Source organism: Leuciscus leuciscus, assembly GCF_965113295.1.
Source record: "Leuciscus leuciscus genome assembly, chromosome: 15".
Taxonomy (NCBI): Eukaryota; Metazoa; Chordata; class Actinopteri; order Cypriniformes; family Leuciscidae; genus Leuciscus; species Leuciscus leuciscus.
The window spans coordinates 22,493,261-22,517,916 of NC_138739.1; the positions used below are offsets into that span (position 1 = coordinate 22,493,261).

The 24,656-nt window shown below is 35.8% G+C and overlaps 2 protein-coding genes and 2 long non-coding RNA genes across 5 annotated transcripts in view; 3 read left to right on the forward strand and 1 right to left on the reverse strand.

The window, feature by feature from the left end:
- Nucleotides 1-24,656, reverse strand: part of LOC309475103 (uncharacterized protein) — a 66,715-nt gene that overhangs the window by 33,861 nt on the left and 8,198 nt on the right. The gene's annotated exons all lie outside the window — the stretch shown is intronic.
- LOC309475111 lies at nucleotides 6,313-11,157 on the forward strand. 2 transcript variants are annotated; one of them, XR_014197516.1, is made up of 5 exons: nucleotides 6,313-6,804; nucleotides 6,931-6,981; nucleotides 7,102-7,387; nucleotides 7,586-7,976; nucleotides 10,542-11,157. It is a non-coding gene; the product is annotated as an uncharacterized lncRNA (long non-coding RNA). The 2 variants fall into 2 exon arrangements; XR_014197517.1 differs by lacking the exon at nucleotides 10,542-11,157 and having other exon boundaries at nucleotides 6,319-6,804; nucleotides 7,586-9,793.
- LOC309475112 lies at nucleotides 11,853-13,818 on the forward strand. The gene is made up of 3 exons (XR_014197518.1): nucleotides 11,853-12,406; nucleotides 12,716-12,757; nucleotides 12,877-13,818. It is a non-coding gene; the product is annotated as an uncharacterized lncRNA (long non-coding RNA).
- LOC309475104 (CD48 antigen-like) overlaps nucleotides 18,801-24,656 on the forward strand; it is a 48,430-nt gene continuing 42,574 nt past the window's right edge. Inside the window, exons 1-6 of the mRNA XM_082137721.1 lie at nucleotides 18,801-19,097; nucleotides 19,552-19,866; nucleotides 20,482-20,778; nucleotides 20,952-21,065; nucleotides 21,186-21,292; nucleotides 22,027-22,173. Of these exons, the coding sequence (XP_081993847.1) occupies nucleotides 18,962-19,097; nucleotides 19,552-19,866; nucleotides 20,482-20,778; nucleotides 20,952-21,065; nucleotides 21,186-21,292; nucleotides 22,027-22,074 (1,017 nt within the window). The 5' untranslated portion in view covers nucleotides 18,801-18,961 and the 3' untranslated portion in view covers nucleotides 22,075-22,173. Of the gene's footprint in view, nucleotides 19,098-19,551; nucleotides 19,867-20,481; nucleotides 20,779-20,951; nucleotides 21,066-21,185; nucleotides 21,293-22,026 lie in introns of the transcript that reaches the window.

Consider the following 24,656-nt stretch of genomic DNA (forward strand, 5'->3'; position numbering starts at 1 on the left):
TATTGTTGTGTTTAATGATGGTGTGTCAATTCTAAAAATGTACATACATTTCTTTCATACTTTAGACTATATACAGTGAAATTCATTTATAAATAAAATATATTTTTTTATATATAATTCAGAATGTAAAAAAAGAAGCAGGAATGAACTATATATATATATCCTATATTGAATAGTAACATCCAATAGTGTAAATCGCGGCAGCAGCTTTAGGTTGGTAATCCAAGGCATTGTTGTTTATCTTTACTTCCGGGGTTGTTCCCACCGGAGCCTCACTTTCGATTTCAAAATGGCGGTTGCGTGAAATCAGCGTATAGACCGCCCACTGAGACACAGCTTCATTCGCAAGCAAAACTTTTCAACTCGCAAGCAAAAGATTTAGACCCGCAAAAAAGACAGCAGAAAAGAGAGCAAAATGTGATGAAAAGTGTTCGAAATGCACAAAGAAAAGAATGTTTTTTAAAGATTCACATGCACTGCAAATGGTTTTGTTATCAACTTCTTTATTTTTGCGCCTCAAGAAGACTTTTTTTGCGATCTTTGAATTTTTTACTTATTAGTTTTACTCTCAAACACAGTCAGTTTGATTGAATAAAAAGACACTAAGGAAACTCCACACACCACGTGCGTGACGTCATAAACCAACATGGTTAAACGACCACTTTGCGACAATATGGTTTCGGGAAACATCGTTGTACGGGAAACGCACCCCAGATGATTTTAGATGTTCTAAGAAATAGATTAAAACTTAGTGCTAAAGAAAATTTGTTACACTTACGATTAGCATTTTGCTCATCAGACTAATGTAACAAAGAGGCTCTTGTCTTTTAATAAAAACAAAATCTCGTTTTTTGTGAGATGTTGGTTAGCATGCATTTTTGGTTATTGTTATTTTATTACATGCATGATTGTACAGCACGGTCAACATTCTATGTTGTAATTGTGCTCTATAAATAAACAAAACAATGTAACTATTACTTTTAAGTAATTGAAATAATTACAATAATCCATATAAATAAAGATTTGTATTTGTGTGCATCTTGATGTGTTACATTGTGTTACTTTTGCATTGCTTCTGTTACTTCATGTGCTTTTCTTTTGTATCCCATTTCCTAGTTGACTATGACCTGTATAACTCAATTTTATAAATTAATTGCTTTTCCTAAAGGCTTTTTTTTTTTCTCTTTTGTAATTTTGTAGAGCCTGTTTAACTTGCAAAAATCCTGTAACTCCTGTAAAAATACACCATCCTGTTATTTAAAATGCACACTGTAAGAAATAAAACCGTTAAATACATTTATTAATTTTGCAGATGCTTTTGTCCAAAGCGACTTCCAAATGAGGAATACAGCGAGCGATTCATCGTGAAGAGGCAAATAAACACCGGAAGTGCTCAAAATTTCAGACATTGCTTAGAGTAGCATAATATAGAATAGGAAGGGATTAAAGGGTTAGTTCACCCAAAAATGAAAATTCTGTCAGTAATTACTCACCCTCATGTTGTTCCAACCCCGTAAGACCTTCGTTCATCTTCGGAACACAAATTAAGATATTTTTTATTAAATCTGAGAGAAATCTCACTCCTCCATAGGCTTCTAAGGGACTGAAACTTGCTGGCCCAGAAAAGTTATTAAAGAGATCGTTAATATAGTCCAAGTGACTACAGTGGCTCAATCTTAAGTTTATAAAGCGACGAGAATACTTTTTGTACGCAAAAAAATAAAAAATAACGACTTTATTCCACTATTAATTTCCTTCTCTCTGGGCCTCGAGTTATTTCACGTAGTGTTTTAACGCAGCGCGTCTGTGTTGCACGTCACCACCTAGGCTCACTATTGGCCGACGCGGGTCATGTGTGTGATGCGTGTGGTGACACAATTATCTCTCTGTACAACACAATTATCTCTCAGATTTAATAAAAAATATCTTAATTTGTGTTCCGAAGATGAACGAAGGTCTTACGCGGTTGGAACAACATGAGGGTGAGTAATTACTGACAGAATTTTCATTTTTGGGTGAACTAACCCTTTAAAGGAAAGTGAAAGCATAGATTTTTCTTTTCTTTTGATAATTATGATGTTGTGTAAAGTGCTTAAGAGATGAGTTTTCCGTTGTCTTTTGAATGTTGTCATGGGATTTTGCATTCCGGATGAAGGCGGGGAGATCATTCCACCAGCAAGGACCTGTGATTTTCTTTTTTTCATCTTTTTTTTTGCCGCTCTGTGATGGTTCCACCAGCCGCCAATAAGATCGTAGATCCAGATTGTAGGCTTCTGATAGGGATGTAAACTCATATGGGTGAGTGAAAGTAGGAGGGAGCTGAGCCTGTGATAGATCTGTAAGCAAGCGTCAATGCCTTGAACTTGATGCGAGCAGCGAGTGGTAGTCAGTGCGGAGAGATGAACAGAGGAGCGACAAGACAAGACGATGTAGACAAGACGAGCTGCAGCGTTCTGAATCATTTGTAGAGGTTTAGTCGCACATGATGGAAGTCCAGCCAGAAGAGCATTGCAGTAGTCAAGCCTAGAAATGACCAGGGCCTGGATGAGAAGTTGTGTTGCATGTTCAGTTAGGAAAGGCCTGATCTTCCTGATGTTGTGCAGTGCCAACCTGCATGATCGAGCTGTCTTTGAAATGTGGTCTGTGAAGGTCAGCTGGTCATCAAATATTACTCCGAGATTTCTGACCGACCTTGATGGGGTGATTGATGAGTCTAGCCGGATGTTGAAACCATGCAGATGGGTTGGCCGGGAAGACGAGAAGATCGGATCATCTGGTTGAAATGAAAGCTAGAGCTCTGTCTCATCAGCATAGCAATGGTTGGAGAAACCATGTGCCTGTATGTCCTACATAGTTCCTCAGTTTCGGCTTATTGTTGAATTTTTCTTTATTACCGCGTTGTCCCAAATTCAAGCTGACCAAAAGAGTTTAATTGAATCAGAAGTTTGGGCGAGGATTAGCTACTCATTTTTGCTCGGCCTATTCACACTGCTCCTTGATGGTAATTACCTTCATTATTTCACCTTTTGCAGTGTTTGAAGAATCCTTAAATGTGAATTTTCAAAATGTTTTAGAATTCCAACTTTCCTTTAAGTTTTTTTTTCTTGTTTGTAATTACATTTACATTTCTGCATTTGGCCGACGTTTTTATCCAAAGCGACACTGCATTTCAAGGTACACATTTACAATCTTTTCAGTTCTTGTTTTTCCTGGGAATCGAATCCAATCGTTGCAAGCGCCAACGCTCTACTGTTTGAGCTACAGGAAAGCTTCACAATAAAGCCACGCTTATAGCCTATTGTTTGTTGTTTCGATATTTTGCAATAGTTTGGCTCTGTTCATCTGTGATTCCTGTCTGTTTCAGGTGTTGATACAGATGTAATAAAGTCATTATTCACAAAGGAAGAAGAATGCATCACTCTAGACACTGGTGTCACTAAAATAAATCATCACATAATATGGACGTATGGATCAAAACATGCAAACATAACCCTAACACCTAACCCTAACCTAACAGTCTACTAACAGTCTACTACAGTCTACTAATACTCTAATGAGAGTTAGTTGACATGTAGTTGAAAAGTAACTTATAGTTAGTAGAATGTCTAAAGTGGACTATCGCAATAAAGTGTAACCCAATTTTCTTTATATTTTCACTCTATTTTTGCACTCTTTTTTTGAATGTTTCATACTAGTCACACGCTCACATGCAGATATTCTGTTTGGTGGGGCAAAGTCCAAGTTACACTTCCTGTCAATTTTCATTATCAGCAACAATCAAGGCATTTTTTAAATTGCATATTTAAAAATGTTTTATATACTAAATTAAATCCCAGCACTAATAGGTTGATATCATTATTTTTACATAATTGAGCCACTGTTAATAAGCCAACTAATGAGTGTGCATTGTGTGTGGAATGTGTGTAATATTTGGGCTGGCAAACACTAGTCACACTCAGTGCCAAAACAGGATCAAGCCATAAACAAAATTACTCTGTACACACTAGTGTTAAACAATATCACACTCACAATAGTGTGTGTAGTTCTGATTCAGTCATGAGGTCACAGGTAAACACATAATTATATTCAGTACAACAGCATGGATGATAGTGAGTGTGGCTTATATACAAGTTATTATCGAGTAACTTAGACCAAGTAGATTACTTTAAGCCAAATCTGGCAAAGAAAATACTTCATAAGCCTCAAGCTTTGCTTTAGTGCCATTTCAGAGGAAGCACAAACTCACAAAACCAACTCTTGTAATAGAAAATACAATGTGTGTTGTGATGGTTGACAACAAAGAGAATAAATATATTAGCTGACCATGTTATTTTTTGCTTTTATTTAATGTAAAATATAGGGTACTGGTGGGAGTAATCATGCAAAATGGATTAATTTCATTAATAAATAATAAACAAATAATTAAAATAAAATAAAAAACATATGAAAAAAAAAAAGGTTTTGGCAGGGCAATGGACTCCTCCAAAGGTCAAGATCTAGAGCTCATAGACAGCTGAGACTGCTTCTCAAAAGCTTTGCAATGTTCTTCATTATCATCAAAATCATCAGAGTCCAAATGTTCAGTGTTCAGTGGCTAATGTGAGTCATGTTACCCCAGCTGCTCCCTACGAGCTGGATGGCGCCTTGCATGGCTGACACCACCGTCGGTGTATGAATGAGTAAATGAATGGGTGAATGTGAGGCAATATGTAAAGCGCTTTGGTGGCCATAGGTCTGTGAAAGCACTATATATATGCAGTCCATTTACCATTTACAATGTTACTCTCTCCTGGTACAAAGGAAACATTGGGGCCCTATCATGCATCCGGCGCAATGCAACGCCAGGTGCGACGCAAATATGAATTAGTTTCAGCCCGACACAGTTATCATTTTCACGTCCTGCGCCATGTTGTTTAAATAGCAAATGCATTTGAGCCCATGTGCGCCCATGGGCGTACTGGTCTGAAATAAGTGTGTTCAGGCGCATTGTTGGCGCATTGCTATTTTGAGGCAAGACCATGCGCTTAGATCGTTAAAATAGGGCCCTAATGTTGATGTGTTCACCTAATGACCCATATAGCAGCCATAGATATCAATGGTTGTACCACCATTGTTGTGCCTGCTTTTCACTTTCATTGTGTTGCTAAAGATAAATGTTACTTTTTACAATCTTCAAATTACATTCCAGCAAATATGTCAGAAAATGTACTCGCAATTGCTGTCCTGTTGCAAAACGTGACGATTGCCAAGGAATAAAAAACAACAGTTTGCTATAATTTGGGAACCCTTCATAAGGTATTTAGGTGGAGGAGACTTGGAGGAAAGAGATGTTGACTCAATTTGAGTTGGACCTAAGACCACTCCAATGTTGGTTGCTGTTTTATTTTTTGTTTGTTTGTTTTTTAAGTAGGCCTACTCCTCTCCATGCAGTGCGTATCAGGCGGATGAGGGAAGAAGGGTGGGTGGTTGGGTGTTCTAGTAGTTTTGTTTTAAGAGTTTCTGTATATATTCTATATTCTGTTGGAATATATGCATATGTTTGTGTGTAGGTGGCATGTATAGGCATGTTAGTGAATATGTATACAAATGTATATATAAATATGAATATATATAATTAACAACTGCAGAAGGAACTATAATATCCTGTTAGATTTTTGTATGCATAAGTAAAAGACGGAGGATCTTCAGATTTAATTTTTGTGAAGCCTATCTGTACTCTTTATATTTCTCTAATAAAAAAAATAAGAAATAAGAAAAGTTCAGTAAATAAACTTGACTGCATTAAGGCTGTTTTAATTTACTATTAATATTTGCAGGACATCATTTCATAGGCTACTTGATACAACATCAAAAACATCCATTTTAAATATACTTCATTGGAGATTTATTACTAATTTTATGTCCAACTCTAGCATTATCAATATTACCAACTCTGCTTGCAAGCTGTTCTGCCCCCTACCTTCAGTTAAGATGCACTGCACTGTCAATGTACAAACCGTGAGACCGGATGTAGCTAGGCTATTCCTATTTCAGTAGAGTGACCATATTAATTATCTGGATACTCTTTTTCTAAGACTTGAAAACGCCATATTTTGTCTGTGTGTGCCCAGTGTCAATTTCCGTTTTTTAAGATTTGATTTATTTGATTTCATTTCTAATTCCAAACGTTGTACTATCTTGTTTCAAATAGATTAAATATTTTAAAAAATGATTAGGAAAAAATGATCAATACATTTTTTGATTAAAAGAACAAAATAAAAATTAACATCTGTAGCCTATAAGAATTTGAGGATGTAGCCTACTTGTTTAAACTTGCTTTATTTTAATAAACGAAGCCGTTTTAGTTTTTGTGAACATTAATATCACTGCCCAGTACATAGTTCAAGCTTTATTCCCTTTTGAACACAATAAGTAACACGGAAGATGTGGTATTGCTTCGGGACTGGGGTTACAATTTTGCGGATCAAATACTGGCATAACTTTTGTGACAAACCAAAAAGATTTTTTACTTTCGTTTCAAAACGAATGGGGCTTTTTTCTTTGTGTTAGATTGGTTGTTGAAAATCAATGTTATATTTCCAGACGAACTAACGTCACTGAATTCGCTCTCACTTCACGAATAGCATGGATTCCCACAAGCGCACCGCATGTGTTCTGAGGAAGTTCTGAGGATTATTATTTTTTATTTCGGTTTCACTGAGAGATTCAACTCTATTGCTTTTTCTTTCTAGTTTACAGTCCTATTATTCCTATAGGCGAACATGGAACGCTCGGTTATTTTGCTCTTTTTATGGCTTTCCTGTGGTAAATGCATGTTTTGTTTTAAATGTTTTAGTTTTTGCTGTGTTAACCACAAAATAGTTTAATTCGTAAAAGATTTCTTTTTAAAACTGTTGTAAACATTTTGTTGACTGTTCTTGTGTGTTTCAGGTGCTTTAGATGCAGAGGCAAATGAAACGAATGGGAGATTTCAACACAAATGTAATATTATTTAATATAATGGAACGTTTCTGTGAATATTCATAGGTTAATTTGCTTCAGCTTGTTTATTTTTATTTTTAGTGAAATCCTTGTTTTTAAAGATTCTTTCATCATTTTCAGCTCACAACTCCTACAATTATCAGAAAATATCTACCAGGTTCTCCAGTATCAAGTTCAAAATGTCGTTTGGAGTGTTCAGCAAGTAATGCTCCAAATGCGGCTCTAACCTGGTATAAAGGAAGCAGTTTATTCTCCATCATCAAAATCTCTGATCTCAACATAATTCTCTCTCTACTTCTGGAGGTGGAATATCATGATAAAAACAACTACAGTTGTGTGATCAACAATCCCATCAGTAACAAGACCAAACATCTGGACATCAGTGAACTCTGTCAGTCATGTTCAGGTGGTGATAACATTTATTTACTGAACTTTTCTATTGCCTTGTTTCACCAAACTAATTTGACATTTCTTTTTATTTATTATTTTCAATTTATTTATTCATCAGACAAAGAATAAGGTGTTTAATTAATTCTGATGGATCTGTCATAATATAATCAACTGATGTAAATCTTTATTATGGTCTTGTAATGTATTGAAACAGCTACAACACAGACACAGGTGTCAGTGAAGGAGGGAGATCCTGTCATTCTGCACAGTAATTTTACAAACATACAGATTAAGGATCTAATTCTATGGATGTTTGGACCTCATGACATTCTCATTGCTGAAATCCTTAAAATACATGTCTACATTTATGGCTATGATAATGGGACATTCATAGAGAGACTCCTGCTGGACAGTCAAATTGGAGATCTCACCATCAAAAACACCAGCAAAGAAATCTCTGGAGTCTATAAACTATGGATTATCAATAAATCTTCCACCTGCTTGAGTTTCAATGTTACTTTCAGTGGTGAGTAAACGGAACAAATCCTGTCACATGGGTTTGTTGTCTTACAATTCCTTAATATCGCAGAGTGGATGTCACCTTAGTATTTTAACTATGGAAATGCCAGCGTGCAAATATATTCATTGTATCCATCAGACTTTTTGTATTTATTGTTATTATGTTAACCCTTATGTGTTATTCACTGTTCTTTTAGTATTACAATAACATCTTGAATGTGAGGGTTAATTCAAAGTCTTCAAGTGAGTCAGGTCACTTGGCAGCCATCTTGTGAACGCGCTCCCCTTCCAAAAAAAGACGTTTATTCACGTGTGCGATTAGTATACTTCTTTTAAACAAAAACATTTTAAGTATACTTTTCTTGTAGCCTATTTCTCAGAAATATATTTAAAATTAAACTTAAGTTTGCTAGTATAGCCTACTTATACTGACAGACAAGTCTGTATATTTGCCCTGCACTCAGTCTTCAAGATATTGTATTCTAAGTAAACTTGGCTTGTAGTTGTGTTTGCTCTTTTGATTGAGTAGCCTATTAAAGAATTTTTCCCATAGTTTTACATAGGCCTATACTGTTGTCACGTGTCAGTGTTTGTTTGTATTTTCATTAGTCACATGTCTTCCTTTGTTCTGTTTTCCCGCCACTCATTTGTTTCCATGGTAACCTTCATTAGTTCATCTGTCTCACCTGTTTCCTGATTAGTCTTGTCAGCTGTGTCTCGATCTGTTTCCCCATGTATTTAAAGGGGTCATATAATGCCATTTTTGTACAAGCTAATATGATTCTTTAGGGTCTAAATTAAAAGTTTGTAATATACTTTAATTAAAAATTCTCATTAGTATTGTAAGAAAACACTCATTTTACCTGGTCAAAAACAGCTCTGTTTTCAGCACGCCGTTTAAGTGCATGTGTCTTTAAATGGTAATGAGCTTTGCTCACCCCGCCCCTCTGTTCTGTGCGGACACCGTTTATAACACAATAACACAATATTCACGTTGTGAATATTGAACACGTTGTTCATTATAAACGTGGGATTATGAATTATATTGAGAACGTCGTACATAGAAAACATGCCGTAATGTACCCTGAGTGTAAACCTTAGCCGCATTCATCGTGAAGCGTGCAGCAAGCAATTTGCAAAGATTAATATAAATATTAATATAAAAGTTAATAAAACGTTACACTCACTTCAGTTCTTCTGGAGGTGCAGCAGGAACACGAATAGTTGGTACCGATCCTTTTTTCAGGAGCAGCTTCTTAGCAAAACCAGCTTTATAACGTTACTGACCCTCGTTTGTAAAGCAGTCTGGTGTGTGAAATGATTCGCGCAAACATGAAAGCATTGACGTTGATCGTGGGGAATATTCCCTTCGAAAACAAAACTCAGCCACTGCGTCTTCAGCGGTTCGGATTTAGGAACATCAAAATGACTGCTGTGTTCCTTATTACACCCAAGAACAGAACACCACAATCGCTTAGAAGCCATTCTGCTCATAGACAGTGCTCCAGCGTATCAACAATGACCGCGCCGCTCCGTGCGGACTATGATTGACAGCTCGCTCACGAGCGAGGGCGGGTCTGTGTTGAAATGCTGCTGTCAATCAACAATCGTGGGAGGGGCGTCCGACCATGTGACGTCACACGGTCGAACGGCGATTTTAGACAGGGGAAAACATATAAGAAGATAAAAAAAAAAACATTGGATGGATTTTTATCATTTTATGATGGTTGTGTACAGGCACTGCCAACACACATTTCAGTATAATCAACCTGCAAAAGTGCATGTACCATTATATGACCCCTTTAAGCCCTGTGTTTTGTCTTGTTCATCGTCTGATCTCCGTCATGTTTAGTGTGTGTGAGAACCTTCTGCCTGTCTTCTATGTACCTGTGTTATTTATATTGTGAGTAAAAGTTTGCTTTGGAACTTTTGATTCTCCTTTGTCTTCTTCTGCCTGCACCACACTGTGACAACCTTCTTATAAACGTACAATGTTGGAAAATATAGATTTATAAAGCAAACGGATGTGATTATTCTGAGTATCAGATTTTTGTGTGGGCTAGTCCATTGGTAGTGTACATCTACTCAACTCTTTCCCCGCCATTGACTGAATTTTCCATGTTTTCACTGTTATACGGTAGGGGGCGCTATGACACATCTTCTAGTACAGAATCTCCATATCAAAACACATTCTATTACTATTAGGACGGATAGGCTATGCGAATTGGGATACTGATAGAAGCACTGCTTATAGCCTAGCTACACGTAAAATTATGCGATCATCAAACACTGAACAGCATAAAATCAAAACTACATTACCAAATGAAATGTTGACCCAAGAAGAGGTACAGGACTGCCAAATTTGAGGGAGTTTATAAATGTTATGATCTCCATCTATGTTTTGAATCCGATCTGGACGTAGACTGACGAAAAATGTGATTTTTCTCAGCTTTTTGCTTGAAAATGACCCACATTCAAGTGTTGATTAAAAAAGAGCGCATGAAGCTGTTTTTTTATCAGTTCTTGTTCTTTTTTTTTAATATTACATTTTCAGATATTCATACAATAAAATATTGTGGAGGTCATGAAAGTTTTGTGAAAATAAAAATGTTGCTGGCTGGCAACTGAAAAAAAAAAATGCTGCGGGAAAGTGCAAAAGTAATACATAGGCTAAAAGTATGATGTTAAGTTCACTTAAAGAAAATCTAAAAGTATAAAACTAATAAACTAGTAGTTTACTGAGACTTCAAAGTGTACTTTCATAAACTAAAATAATGTGCTATAAGTATTTGACTAGTAAACTATCAGTATACCTACGTTCACTTGTAGTATAGTTGCAGTACAAATAAAAAAAAATTGTAAACTAGTGGTGTACTTACTACAGTATACTTAAAATATGCTAATAATTTACTAAAGTGTATACTTAATAAAATTAACTTGAAGTAAAAAAAATTGTTTCAGTCATTCCAGTGCAGCTCCTATACTTAAATAATCTCAATAATAATCTCAAAATTACTTGTCAGACTTTATTTAATAACAAATTTCAAATCAGCAGTGAAGTCTGCCATGGACTGTCTTATAAAAAAAAAAAAGTCTTACACTCAAATATCAGCCTTCTAAAAATACTGTATATTGAAGTTGGTCCAGCCGTTGTGCTTGTGTACTGTAGATCAAATGCTGAGCTCAAGTTTCACGTGCAGACCATCAGGCGGAGACTTTACAGATTGCCAATAGCTTTTACTATAGCTAAATTGCATCCCAGTTTCTCCCAATCATTGCAATACCAGTGGCCCATCTCTCAATACTGGTGAACATTGATGATAATGAGAAATGTTTCTTGAGCAGCGAATCATCATATTTTCTGAAGGATCATGTGACACTGAAGACTGGAGTAATGATGCTGAAAATTCATCTTTGACCACAGGAATAAATTACTTTTTAAAGCATTTTAAAATATATATTTTTCATTGTTATTATATTTCACAATATTACAGTTTTTCATGTATTTTTGGTCAAATAAATGTAGCCTTGCTGAGCAGAACAGAATTCTTTCAAAAATATTTTTTAATCTTTATTATTCCAAACTTTTGACCAGTAGTCTTGTATATACAGACTGTCTATACAGTCTATTAATTTTTATTTATTTACAGTGTGGTCCAATTAGTAGAGTGGTGGAAATGTGTATTAAAGTAAGCATCATTAGAGGATGGATGGATGGAGCAGACACTTGCTGAATTCAGAACCACATACTAGCATATTGCTCTCATAATTTCTGCCATATAATGATATAGGCTAACAGAAAGTGTATGCTAGTATGCGGTTCAAGTGTTTTGAGTAACTAGAAGTGAACATGGTGCAACTATATCAGATAACCCGCTGTGATTGGTGCAGCTCGGATACAAGGGCATATTTAATGAGCATCATTACTCGAAGCCAGAGTAAACTCGCTGAGCAAATTCAACTTGTGCTCTTGTGAGAACTCTGGATTACCAGGGTACTCTCAGGATGCCTTTTTATATACGATTTTACCATACAGTCATAGGTTTGGAAACAAACCTTGAAGATCAGGAGAAACAAATTCAGTCAAGTGTTATTAAACGTATGTGAAGTCTGACATTTTAAATTTGCATTTATGAATCCTATTCCATCTTATATAGTTTTTAGTTATATTTCATCAGATTGTTACCTCATTTCGGTCAGATAATCTTGAGACGTTGATGATAAATGCTTAACGGTTAATTGTGTTAATATTCATGCTTATTTTGGGTGCTAAAGTTGCCACTGATGCCTTCTTGGTCAAATAATTCCTGCTGTATTTAATGAAGATATACTGTTGCTTTTGTATCTTGAAATGAGTTTGGCAGGATCACTGTCTTAATTACTGTTTTCTTTTTGTTCATTCCAGATCAGAGCAACAATCTCATTGTGATAATATGTGTGTCTTTTGTTGTTGTTGGTGTCATCGCTTTAATTCTGGGACTCTGTTTCTACAAGCCTAAACAAGCAAGACAAGAGGGCAAGTATTACTACAGCTGATATATGTCTTTTGTGCAAAAATAACTTGACCACTATGACAATGTGTGACATAGTTCTTATGTTCACTATATATATATTTTTTTTTTTTTTTTTTTTTTTTTTTTATGTAGCAAAATTGAGCAGTTTTGGACATCACATAATTACACCATTCAAAGAGTACTAGATTTTGATGAGAAAGTACAGAATTGGATATATGTAATAAATGTAAGAATAAATGATGAAATTAAAGCCTGCCAGTCACTCAGTGGAAGACCTCATGATCATTCTGATGAATTTGTGTGTTTAACAGATGCTGCGAGTCAAACTACGACCAGTCAAAATTCTCCTCCAGGTTAGACAAGGAAATTGCCGTTTTTATACTAACTTTTCACAATATACTAAAAAAAACAAAAACATTTTATACAAGTATAAATTCTAATGGTACATTTGAATTGTTCATTTTTTTAACAGAGGCATCCAGAAACGCCACAGGCCGCAATGCTGAAAATGAGCAGCAACCTTTGATATGCAGTTCATCCTCCACAGATTCACCACAATCCATCCCTTTGAGCAGCAGATAGACATTTCTCCCATGCCATTTCCAAAGCACATGTCAGAATTTATTAAAAAAAATATATACATTTGCGGTTATTTAAATTCATAATCCTTTTACTTTTATATTTTTACTATTGAGCACAAATTTTAAATAGAAATGTCTTGTAAGATATTAAGCATTCAAATAACAAGTAATCATCATTCCAGGTGATAAAAATAATTTTGTGCAGTTTTTTTTTTATTATTATTATTTCTGATTCTGCCTCTTACTAGTTTTTACATGCTCAGTACACTTGGTGGCAGCAAAGTCAAAGTTAAACAATCCTGTTTATTTTGATATTCTGCAACAATAACATTTTAAAAGCGTAAAAATACTCAAATAAAAAAAATATATATATTTAACCCGCACTAAATACAGAATTGTTAAATAGCAGAATTTTTATAATTGTGAGACTGTTTCTAAGTCATAATGTGCCTGCATTTGCTGATATGGACCAAGCATCGGCTATAAGGAATTAAAGGCGTAAATTACACGAATCACTATGATTAAGCAGCATCACACTCACAGAAGTGATGTTGCACTGATAGACATAAGCACAAGTAATTACTGAGTAACTTACATTTTAGAGAACATTTTAGAGAAAATGTAAATAGTTTCAAGCTTTGTGTAGTGTATGTGAATGGAGCTACAGCAATTTCCCCTCACTATTCAAAGGGCTATCACTAAAATGTTTCTGTTTTTAATTGATTTTACATTATTTTAGTGTTGTTGTTTTTTGTTTGTTTTTTGTTTGTTTGTTTTTTTTGTTTTTTTTTTGCTTTTAGCTAAAATGATTATGTAATGTTGGGAGTAATAATACAAAATAATAATATATTCAATTAATAATTACAAATATATATATATATATATATATACACACACTAACAGAGTCTGACATTTACTCTTTATTTACTTAATTCTTCTCAGCTGCAATAAAGATCTGATTTAGTAGATTATGTTGAGATTTCCTACTGGGAGATTTCTGTTCTGATCATCCTATAAAAAATAACATTTAACGAACACAATTGGGTGCGGCTGATTAACTTAGGCCAAATTTGGCTATAGGCCTAGTATTTAGCCCTCTCTCTCTCTCTCTCTCTCTCTCTCTCTCTCTCTCTCTCTCTCTCTCTCTCTCTCTCTCTCTCTCTCTCTCTCTCTCTCACTCTCTCTGCCAATGAAAATAGTTCATTATAGCATCAACTCACAAAACCCTACCCTGGGCAGCCATTATAATAATGGTTGAACAAGAATAAAGTTTTTTAAAAAAAATTCAAATTTACTTATTATTAATCATGAAAAAGGTTTTTATTAATTTACAAATAAATAACATTATTTGTTTTACGTTATTCAGATTTATGTCCTGATCATCACTATGAAGAAATAACATCTAACGACCACAAGGTGGCAGAAAATTTATGTTTTTAAATATTTAAACTTCTACGTTATGAACGTTAAGCCCCTGCAGGCTTTTGACGGGGCGTACCAAAGATATTGCGGGAGTGTTTATGACCGCGGCGGGAAAATAAAGAGCTTTTTCCCGGTTTCCAAGATTAGGGCAGCCCAAGTGATCGTACGAAACGCGAAAAATTACATGTACATGTTTACAAGTACATGTAAACAGCTTCTACATGACATACATACATTTTATGACTTAGCTATTTTGTAAAATGGTTTGATCTGCGAGGCAACGCCTCAGTAACGGGTAGTAAGCTTTTCTGTTGAATCTGATGATGATGAGTCAGTGAATCAACCACAATTTTGCACAAACGCAATTTTTTTCTATATATCCTAATCATTTGTTAACATGTATTCATTGCCTCAATTACCTAATTGCCTCTGCCCTAAATTAATACATTATTAGCTAACTTTGTGATTTGTATATGGACGTTTCTGAAATAGCCTACATAACTTGGACACACCTCTCTGATAATAGATCACTCTGAATTGTAATGTAGACGCGTGCATTTTCTGTAAAGCTGCTATGAAACGATATGTATTGTGAAAAGCGCTATATAATTAATGTGAATTGAAATTTGAAATGAGTTTGTTTAGTAGTGAAGGACTTTATTAGTGTTTAGTAGTGAAAACAATGGGTTTGAAAGCAAAGACGCCACTAGGTGTCAGACCAACTTTAAAGACAGGCTCTTAAAGGGATAGTTCACCCAAAAATGAAAATTCTGTCCTCATTTAGGCTACTCACCCTCAAATTAGAAGAAATTCTGAAGAATGTCAGTAACCAAACAGTTGATGGACTTTTTTTTTCTATGCTATGGAAGTCAAAGGGACCCATCAACTGTTTGATTACCGACATTCTTCAAAATATCTTCTTTTGTTCAGCAGAAGAAACTCATACAGGTTTGCAATGACATAAGGGTGACAGAATTTAAATTTCTGGGTGAATTTGCCCTTTAAATTGAGAAATGCTGTTCTTTTATGCTTCTTCTAAGCTTGAGGTTTCATGGCAAGAACCCCTAGGCGGCTGCTTACTGTAGTTTCACATGATGCAGCTGCACTTTTTCTTTCCCTTTTTTTTTTTTTTCCATGGAAATTCCCCCGGCTCCATCTTCCCCTGTGTTTAGGAGATAAACAGTGCACGGAAGACTGAGAGGGAGGGGGAGGGTAGAGAAAGAAATGCGATAGCTAGTCTTATGCTGGGAATCGCACCATGTTTAACGTTCTTTATTGTTCCCTCGGTTACAGGTGTGTTTCTTTGAACAGAGACCAGAAGTCAATATTTGTAGAGGAAAGGACAAACATGGTAGACTGCTTTTCGTTGTCACAGGAAGTTGGGTCTTTTTTTAAAGTACTCTGTCATTTCACATGGTCTGCCTGGAGACCTCTGACACAGGATGCGGTTTTGGCAAGTGAAACGGTGACAGACCAAGATAAAAATACGAAACTCCTATTGATGTGCACGTACAGATCTGCAGTTTCTCCTGTACCTCGCACATACTGTATTTCCTAATATTCTGTTTCATTTTAGATTCCGCAGGATGAATGACATTAGAACATACAGATCCGTTAGAGAACAAGGAAGTGGACAGTTTGAAAGGAAAGGAGGTCTTAAAAAGAGGAACTGGTGTATGACTTATAAGCTTCTTCTTTTTTTTCACTAAACCCTTCCTCCATTACATGATCAGTGATGCTTACACAATAGTACTGATGCTGATCATTGGAAACTTCAGGGAATCCCACTTTTTATGTGCAAACATTCCCTATATTTCTAATCCCCTCAAACCAAACCCATACTCATGAGGATTTTGAAGATGTTAATCAGACCACACTTACTGGAGACAGATCAAGTTACAGGACAAACATTGGGCTCCTCCCTTAGGCTTCCATTAACAGACATTATCCTCTGAGTGTAATGGATGCTTTCAGTTACTGAGGAACTTTATCATTAGAAATGGTTAATGAGTGTGGAAACACTGGAGACGCTGAGTGTCTGTTGCCCATGTAATGCAGAATGAAAAATTCCCACTGTCCTTTGTGTTTCATGTGATTCTGATATATCGCACAGTATGCAAACAAAAGTCAAAGATATCAGATGTCACTGGCCATCTGGGAGCGGTAACTTGGCAACCATGGCTCGACCAGTAAGGTAGTCAAAACATTAAGTGGCAAAACACGGAAGCTCTTCCCTGGACTGTCTGTTTAGTGACAGAAGCTAGTTTGTTCGGTCTGAATCAGTGATGACTAAAACACATTAAAACAAGGGACCTTTTGAAAGGCCTTTAAACAGCAGTGGAGTTCAACACATAAACATTACATTAGATTACTCAGCGTAAATCTAATAGGACTGTATAGAACACTATCTCTGATCTACAGGAAACGGTGGCCTACCAGAACCCAACGTGTGAAAAATGTGTGAACTTAGTTTTTTTTTACTAAATTCAGCTCATTTTGTAGACTATTGGCATTTGTCTGTAAACGACAAACAATTCTGAGATTTAGAAACCGTTTTAAGACCTGAATTACAACACGCATCACTAGTGAATCATGTGATTCAAAATTGCTTACAAAACACTGTCGGCACAACATATTTACAGTATACAGCTCTGCTATCATTAAACTACATCTTAACTGTCAAAAGAGCTTTGCTTGACATCAGCAGTGACCATAATACACTTTATATAGGCTATTATTTGAAATTTTTCACCAGGTTTTAGATATTATATATATACTGTGTGTATATATATATATATAAAACCTGGTGAAAATTTTCATTGAATAATTTCATTTGCATTTTAAAATACTGTCTACACACATTTTGTCATTTGCTATCACAATTTTGAGAGACCGTAAATGACAAAAGTTGAAGTTAACACAGAAGGGTGACTGATTCGTGTGAAAAAGGACGACTGTGTGCACACTGCATTTTGGCTTTGACCTTTTTTGTTCTCCTCTGCATCTCAACAGGAAGTGGTCAGTCGAACGTGATGCAAGACACTGTTTCATCGACGCTTCAGCCACTGTAACCTATATAATAAATAGGTTTATGGTTGTGCCTATCTGATCATTTTTGTACACCGTTGGTTATTGCTTTAATATTTATCAGAATCATCTGTTGTGAGTTGCGCTGCACCGATGTGGGACTTTTAGGCCTGAGCTGTGAGAACTTCTGCACCTTTCTTCTCTGCGAACATCACAAAGACATCATTGAGATCTCTGATGGTTGAGTCAGATCAGAGGCCTCAGTTCGCTTTGGGTTTTTGTAGCAGAGAGGAAAAGAAGAGGAAGGGGCTTCACGTTTAGAGAAGAGCTGAAAACCCGCACTGATCATTAGACTGTAACATGGTTTATCATTTAGATTGTATCTTGCACTGAACATCATGCTGTAAACACAAACATGCATGAATTACATATATATATATATATATATATATATATATATATATATATATATATATATATTAATTGGCAAATAAAGTCCAATACATTTTCTGAACAATTCAAAGAATATATATTGCATATGTGCGACTAGTTTAACCAGTTTAATCACCACAATAAATGTAATGTAATCTCTTTATATAATCTAGGTCAGGGTACTGTACCTATAAGTTGTGTACTAAACGTGTGGTTTGTACCAGTGGAATGTGCAAGTTGTGCACAACAATGAGTTTGAGATGGATGCGTGGTGGCGTGTGCATGTGTGGTACCAGTGTAGGTGGATGAGGTGCTTCTGATGGCCTGACCTTAATACTGCCATATATAAACTTTAAAAAAAAGTATAACATTCTTTAGTCAAACTCATTTAAAGAGACAGCAAAAAGCATTGGCTTCCTGGCTGCCGCTTAACTACATGGAGGTTGCAGTCTGCTCTGCATCATCTCAGTTGCTCAAAAATAAATTAAAACAATAACTTACATCATAAGGCTCCTATTGGGATGCCTAACTTTTTGATCGGGTGAGATTTTGTCAATAGCTTTTGGGTTACAGTATACTAACTTTTAATATTGGTGAATAGCAAAACTGCAATGGTGTGATGAGTCATTATTTGATTTTTACAGATATCAGGGCTCATACTGACCAAATGGGTTAGATTTTAGAATAACCTACAAACTTAGTTTTAGTATACTTGTGTAATGGTAGGCTATAGTCGGCAAAATCTGTATTAAACTGAGCTTATACAACATTTTGATAGAGAAAATATCATTATTATTTTTTTCTTAATACAGAAATGAAACAAAGATTTGATTAATTATTATTAGGTTTTTTTTTTTTTTTTTTTTTTTTTTTTTTTTGGGTTGGTTTTTTGACGGCCTGTTCATTACTAAGCCAAAAACCAAATACGCTTCTGTTGCTGTGCTAAATGAAACGGGCGGGACTTCGGGGTTTTCATGTTCAGTGCTTCACACACATCGTCGATCTGTTAATCCAGATCTGCGTTTATAATTAACGATTTGAGCAAATCGGACATAATCGTTTAGCTCGGTATGGATTAGATTCGAATGAAAGTGCATGGGATTTTTCTGTTTTCTTCTTTTATCAGTCAGTTTTGGTCGTCATGAGGAGTTTTACTATCTGCTCGGCGAAATGTTGAGGAATACTGTTGGCAGAATAGCTTGCTTTTATCTGTTCCTGCAAGGATTGAAAGGTATGTTATTGTTTGTAACCGACATGTATCCAATTTCTTGTTTAATTTTCTTTCTCTGCAACAGTCTCAAATGACCTTAACATAGCCATTAAAGCTTTTAGAGTTTTAATGGATTAAAAAAGTGAATAACTGTATTTTATTGACAAACTATTTTAGTTTGTCTTGTATATATATTTTTCTTATTACATCAGATAGCATTTTAATCTTTCATATGGTCATGTTACAACATGACCAACCTATGGGGCATGTTGTCACATTTTACTTCTATTCTTTAGGGGGAAATCAAGAAAAAGTATACACTGTATTAAATGAGGGAAAAAATAAATACTCTGAACCCCAAGTGAATTTACTCGAACTGAGAACGTCAAAAAGTGTTAGGTTGTGCCCCGCTCTCCTCTATGTCTGTAAATTATAATAAAATAATAGCCCTGAGTTTCTCCTGTTTGTGTTTCAGGTGTGTTTGGCGCTGGTACAGATGAAGTGTCAGTGACTGAGGGAGATTATGTCACTCTAAACACTGATGTTAAAGTACAGAAAGATGATCAGATACTGTGGATGTTTGGACCCAATGACACTCGTATTGCTGAAATCCACCGACAGAACATCTATATCGATGACACTGTTATGATATTTGAGAAAATACTCCAGATAGACAGTCAAACTGGATCTCTGACCATCGGAAACATCAGAACTGAACACACTGGACTTTATAAACTAACCGTCATCAGCAGAGGAACTTCATACAAGAGATTCAGTGTTACTGTCTCTGGTGAGTAAATTGTAGTGTTTCATATTATAAATGTACATCTATGTCAGACAGACTTCCTACCTATGATCAAATTAAACATTACTGAGGACATTTAAAACAAAAATGTCAACTGCATATGTGACCCTGGATCACAAAACCAGTCTTATGTTGCACGGGTATATTTGTGGTAATAGCCAACAAAACATTGTATGGGTCAAAATTATAGATTTTTCTTTTATGCCAAAATCATTAGGATATTAAGTAAAGATCATGTTCCATGAAGATATTTTGTAAATTTCCCACCTTAAATATATAAAACATTTATTTTTGTGAATGGATGCAGCACTATCGCCAATAGAAATTGACAACTTTAAAGGCGATTTTCTCAATATTTCGATTTTTCTGTACCATCAGATTCCAGATTTTCAGATAGTTGTATCTCGGCCAAATATTGTCCTATCCTAACAAACTATACATCAATGGAAAGATTATGTATTAAGCTATGTATTAAAAAAATTACCCATAAGACTGGTTTTGTGGTCCAGGGTCACATTGGTTTACATTAGTATCTAGTATACATTATTTTAATTACAGATCAAATTGACATTTACTGTTACTAATGTTATTTTTCTCCAGCTCCTCTACCTGGTCCTGTCATCACCAGAGACTATTCATCATCATCATCATCATCATCATCAGAGTCCAGATGTTCACTGGTGTGTTCAGTGTTGAATGTGAGTGATGTGACTCTCTCCTGGTACAAAGGAATCAGTGTATTGTCCAGCATCAGTGTGTCTGATCTCAGCATCAGTCTCTCTCTACCTCTGGAGGTGGAATGTCAGGATAAAAACACATACAAATGTGTGATCTACAATCCCATCAGCAAACAGGCCACACATCTGAACATCAGTCGACTCTGTCACACATGTAAAGGTACATCAACAGTAATTAGTGTCTATTTACTGAATTGTTCTGTTTCATCAAATATCACATAGATTAAATATTTTCTGCCTCTGTCCAAATGGCATAGGTATTATTGTTTGGGGTCTATGGAGGCAATGCTGATATGAGGCCAAAGTTAAGTTAATAACCCCTTTCTGTTTTAGAACCTCCGGGTGGACATGGAGTCCTTGCTGCATGTCTTTCTGCTGCCCTTCTGCTTGCACTTGCTGGTTTGATGTACTTTCTCTACAGGAAACATAAAAATACGCCACAAAAAGGTAGGATTTTCCTTCAGCTTCTATATAGCAAGAAGAATTGTATTTACGTTTTTGCTCAAAGTGCTTATAGTTGATATTAATACTTGAGAAATTAACCGTCTCCTAACCCTAATTCTTTAGGAAATTGTTTTGAACCACATACACATACAGTAGAGACAGCAAAGACAGAAGAAGACGAAGTACAATATGCTGAAACAGAATTTTGTTTACAAAATGAACAAAAAAAGGTATGATTTTCATGAAACAGCATCTGTTTGCATGTCTATCCTATTTGACCAAGAAATTGGATGCTTAAAGGTTTAGTCCACACAAAACATAAAAATTATCACTGAATCACCCTCCTGTCATTCCAAACCAGTTTGACTTTCGCCTGTCGAACAAAAATGATCATTTTCAAAGATTATCCAGGTCACTCATTTCAGTTTAATTGAAGTGACTGAGAACGGGTGCTGTCGAGCTGTAAACTGGCAAAACCCACCCTTAAAGTATATCATTTTGTGATAGTCCAAGTCTTTTAAAGTCAATACAATATCTTTGTGAGGAACAGACCCACATTTGTCTAAAAATGATATCTCTATTTCTTAAAAATGTTTATATAGGAGATTACAGTGTAACACTGTTAGGAGTGTAATTATTTTAGAAACGAAATATTTAACACATTTAATTTGAACTTTAATGGGGAAACATGAGGCCATAGATCTTTTCTTCTCTGCGTGTAAAAACACCACAGTGACAGATACTTGGCATTTATTTATTTTGTCATGATGAAATGAATGTCTTTAACTTATTGAAATGTCTTGTATGCCTTCTAGAGCTTGTTCAGGGATTAGTTTTTTTTCTTCCGTTTTTTCGACTACATGCTCTGATTCAGCGTCTCTGCTGTGTCTTGGAATTTTGATGTGTGTTAATCCCACAGATGTTCTCCTGAAGTGTTTCATAATTTGTCACATTTGTCTTACAGAAAGCTAATGACACAGAGGAAACAATATACTCCAGCATCGTCACATGAGACACTGACGTATTTCAACAGAATGCTTTTGTCTGGATTTGTCAGCTTTAAAACAGTGGATTGAGAAGAATAATTCAGAATGACTTCGATATATAGTTTTTATTTTTTTATTTATTTTTTTATTACATGTATATCTTTGGTGAAATAACCAGTCAAACTGACCGAGAAGAGGAAGATAGAAGAGCTCAAATTATTGAATTTGTCTGATGTTATGATTTGCATATGCAAATATCCCTCTAACTGCAAGACTCATAGTGAGTACAAAAACAAGCTAAACCTCACTTTAAACCCATTAACACAACATTTTGCATTACATTAATTTGTTGCCTCTGTTGTTTATGTCTTTTTTAAGAACTAGAGTATAATGATGTTGAAAAGCTATGCATGCACATCCATTAGACTTCTTAATGCCCTCCCCTTCTCCTATTCTTGCTTAGTTCTGAACAATCCACCTAACAAGCAATGGTTGTTGATCTCCTCAGGGTTGCTCTTCCTTATTGTTCGTACAGTAAGCCACAAGACCCCACCCCAACCCCTGCTGTATTTCCAGTAATTGTTTCCTGTATCATAGCTCAACAAGTCATTACATGTCCCTTCATACCAGGCTGAAATTTGACATGCCTCTTTGCAGTATTTTAAAGCCATGGGGATATGTTGCACTTTCTTTAATAAACAGTTTTATTGTACCAGTATGCTGCATTTCCAAATTTGTTCATTTCTATGCAAAGTCTTGAGGAAACCCATTATATTTAGCTAACAACTTCTGTTTTTTTTTTTTTTTTTTTTTTTGGAAATAAAGGGTGTGGTCTCTGCGTCTTAATGTGACAAGATGTAGTCAGAATCTCAAATTAAAGCACTAGTAGTTCTTCAGCATGTGCATATGTTACTGTAGTGTGTAATCTTATGTACAGTGCATTTGTACATTTAGATGAATTGGTTGCATTTTCTTTTTACAGAGGAACTCTTGAACAATTACGAGTTATTGCCGCCTAGTGGCCACACACTTGAAGGTGCTAAAGAAGCTCAGTTCAAAGCCAGATCTGCTGCTTCAGTAGTGGGTATGTGTAATGTGTACAGTACAGCCAGTGACGTTGTGTCTTCAATATTCGGACTGTTTTTTGAACACAGTCAAATACAAGAAAAATCTATACTCACATTTAAAATAATAAAAATATGGTCATCTTTGTTATAGCTTGATTTGAAAAAGAAACCCACTAGAGAATCTAGCAAGGTTGAAAGTTCGAGTCCCATTGTGACAGCGAATAAGCCTACTGTCATTTTATAAACAAAGTTGTTGTTTTTTTTCATAGACCCTAATATGTAAACCATAAACAGAACTGACCTTAAACCATAAGTATTCAAAAAAAAACATTGTATTTGAAAAAAACTTTAATTAGCCTATATGATAAATGATTTTACAAAAGTACAAATATTTCAGATTTACACTTTGATAACACTATGTACTTTCCAAACTATTGTGTTATAATTGCTGCTTGTAAAGTCTTTCAAGTAGTGCTCACATCCCCAATAGTATATGGCGTCTAGTAATACGTAGAGTTTACGTATAGCTCCCCCTTGCTGTCGAAGCTGCTCACTGCAAAACAAATGGGAAGAGCTTACGTCTAGCTCCTCCTTGCTAGAGCTCCAGCAAGGAGGAGTGTATGTAATTTGGGCCTAATGGGTGGAGCTAGAATATCCAATCACACCCTAACCCTACCCATAACTCTATCTCTCCACCCCATTAGATGTCCAGAGAGGTGGACGTCATTTAGGGTGCTTCTCAATTCTTATTTGTGCATCCTCTTTTTATTTCCTCGATTCCTTTCCTTGCGTCTCAGCTCCACCCCCTGTAGGATGCGAGGGAAGGCTGCAAGAATAGAAAAGGAGGACAGAGGAATCGGAGGAAAGCTTATTTGAATATTCTTGATCACTGGAGCATCACTTCACTGCATCATCAGCTACGCTTAAAGGATCTGCCCTTATGTTGTTAAAGTTTGGTTATTTAAGAAATTAATAAATAATAAAGATAAAGCAAGATGCCCTGTTGATATATGTGTGATATGATTTATTTAAACTGCAAAGGTAAAGCATAAATTAAAATTATTGTGACAGATTTGAAGGAGCAGGAGAAATTATACGTGTCAGGTTTCTCGACAAGAAAGACTTCCGCAAAGGATACACCTGTGCATCCTCGCTCAAAACTGGAAGCCTCACTCCTTGATCCTCGTCTCCTCGCTGTGCCATTAGAGAGTTGAGATGTCCTTCAAGATGGTTTCCGGGTCATAGGATGGAGGACGGAGGAGCGAGGAGACGAGGAGGGATATTGAGAAGCACACTTGACTCTGCAGTGAGCACTGCTTGGGATTATGGGAAGGGTTAGGGTGTGATTGGACCGTCTAGCTTCACCCATTACATCCAACGAGGGGGAGCTGGACGTCAAGCTCCACCCAATTGGCTCACAGTCTATCAAGTCTTTGGCTTGTGTCATGTTTTAATATTGCCTTTTACACATGTTTGCCCAGTAGATGTCCTCATTGTTCTTTGATACCGGTTTCGTGAACAAATCATTCTTTGTAACTGGT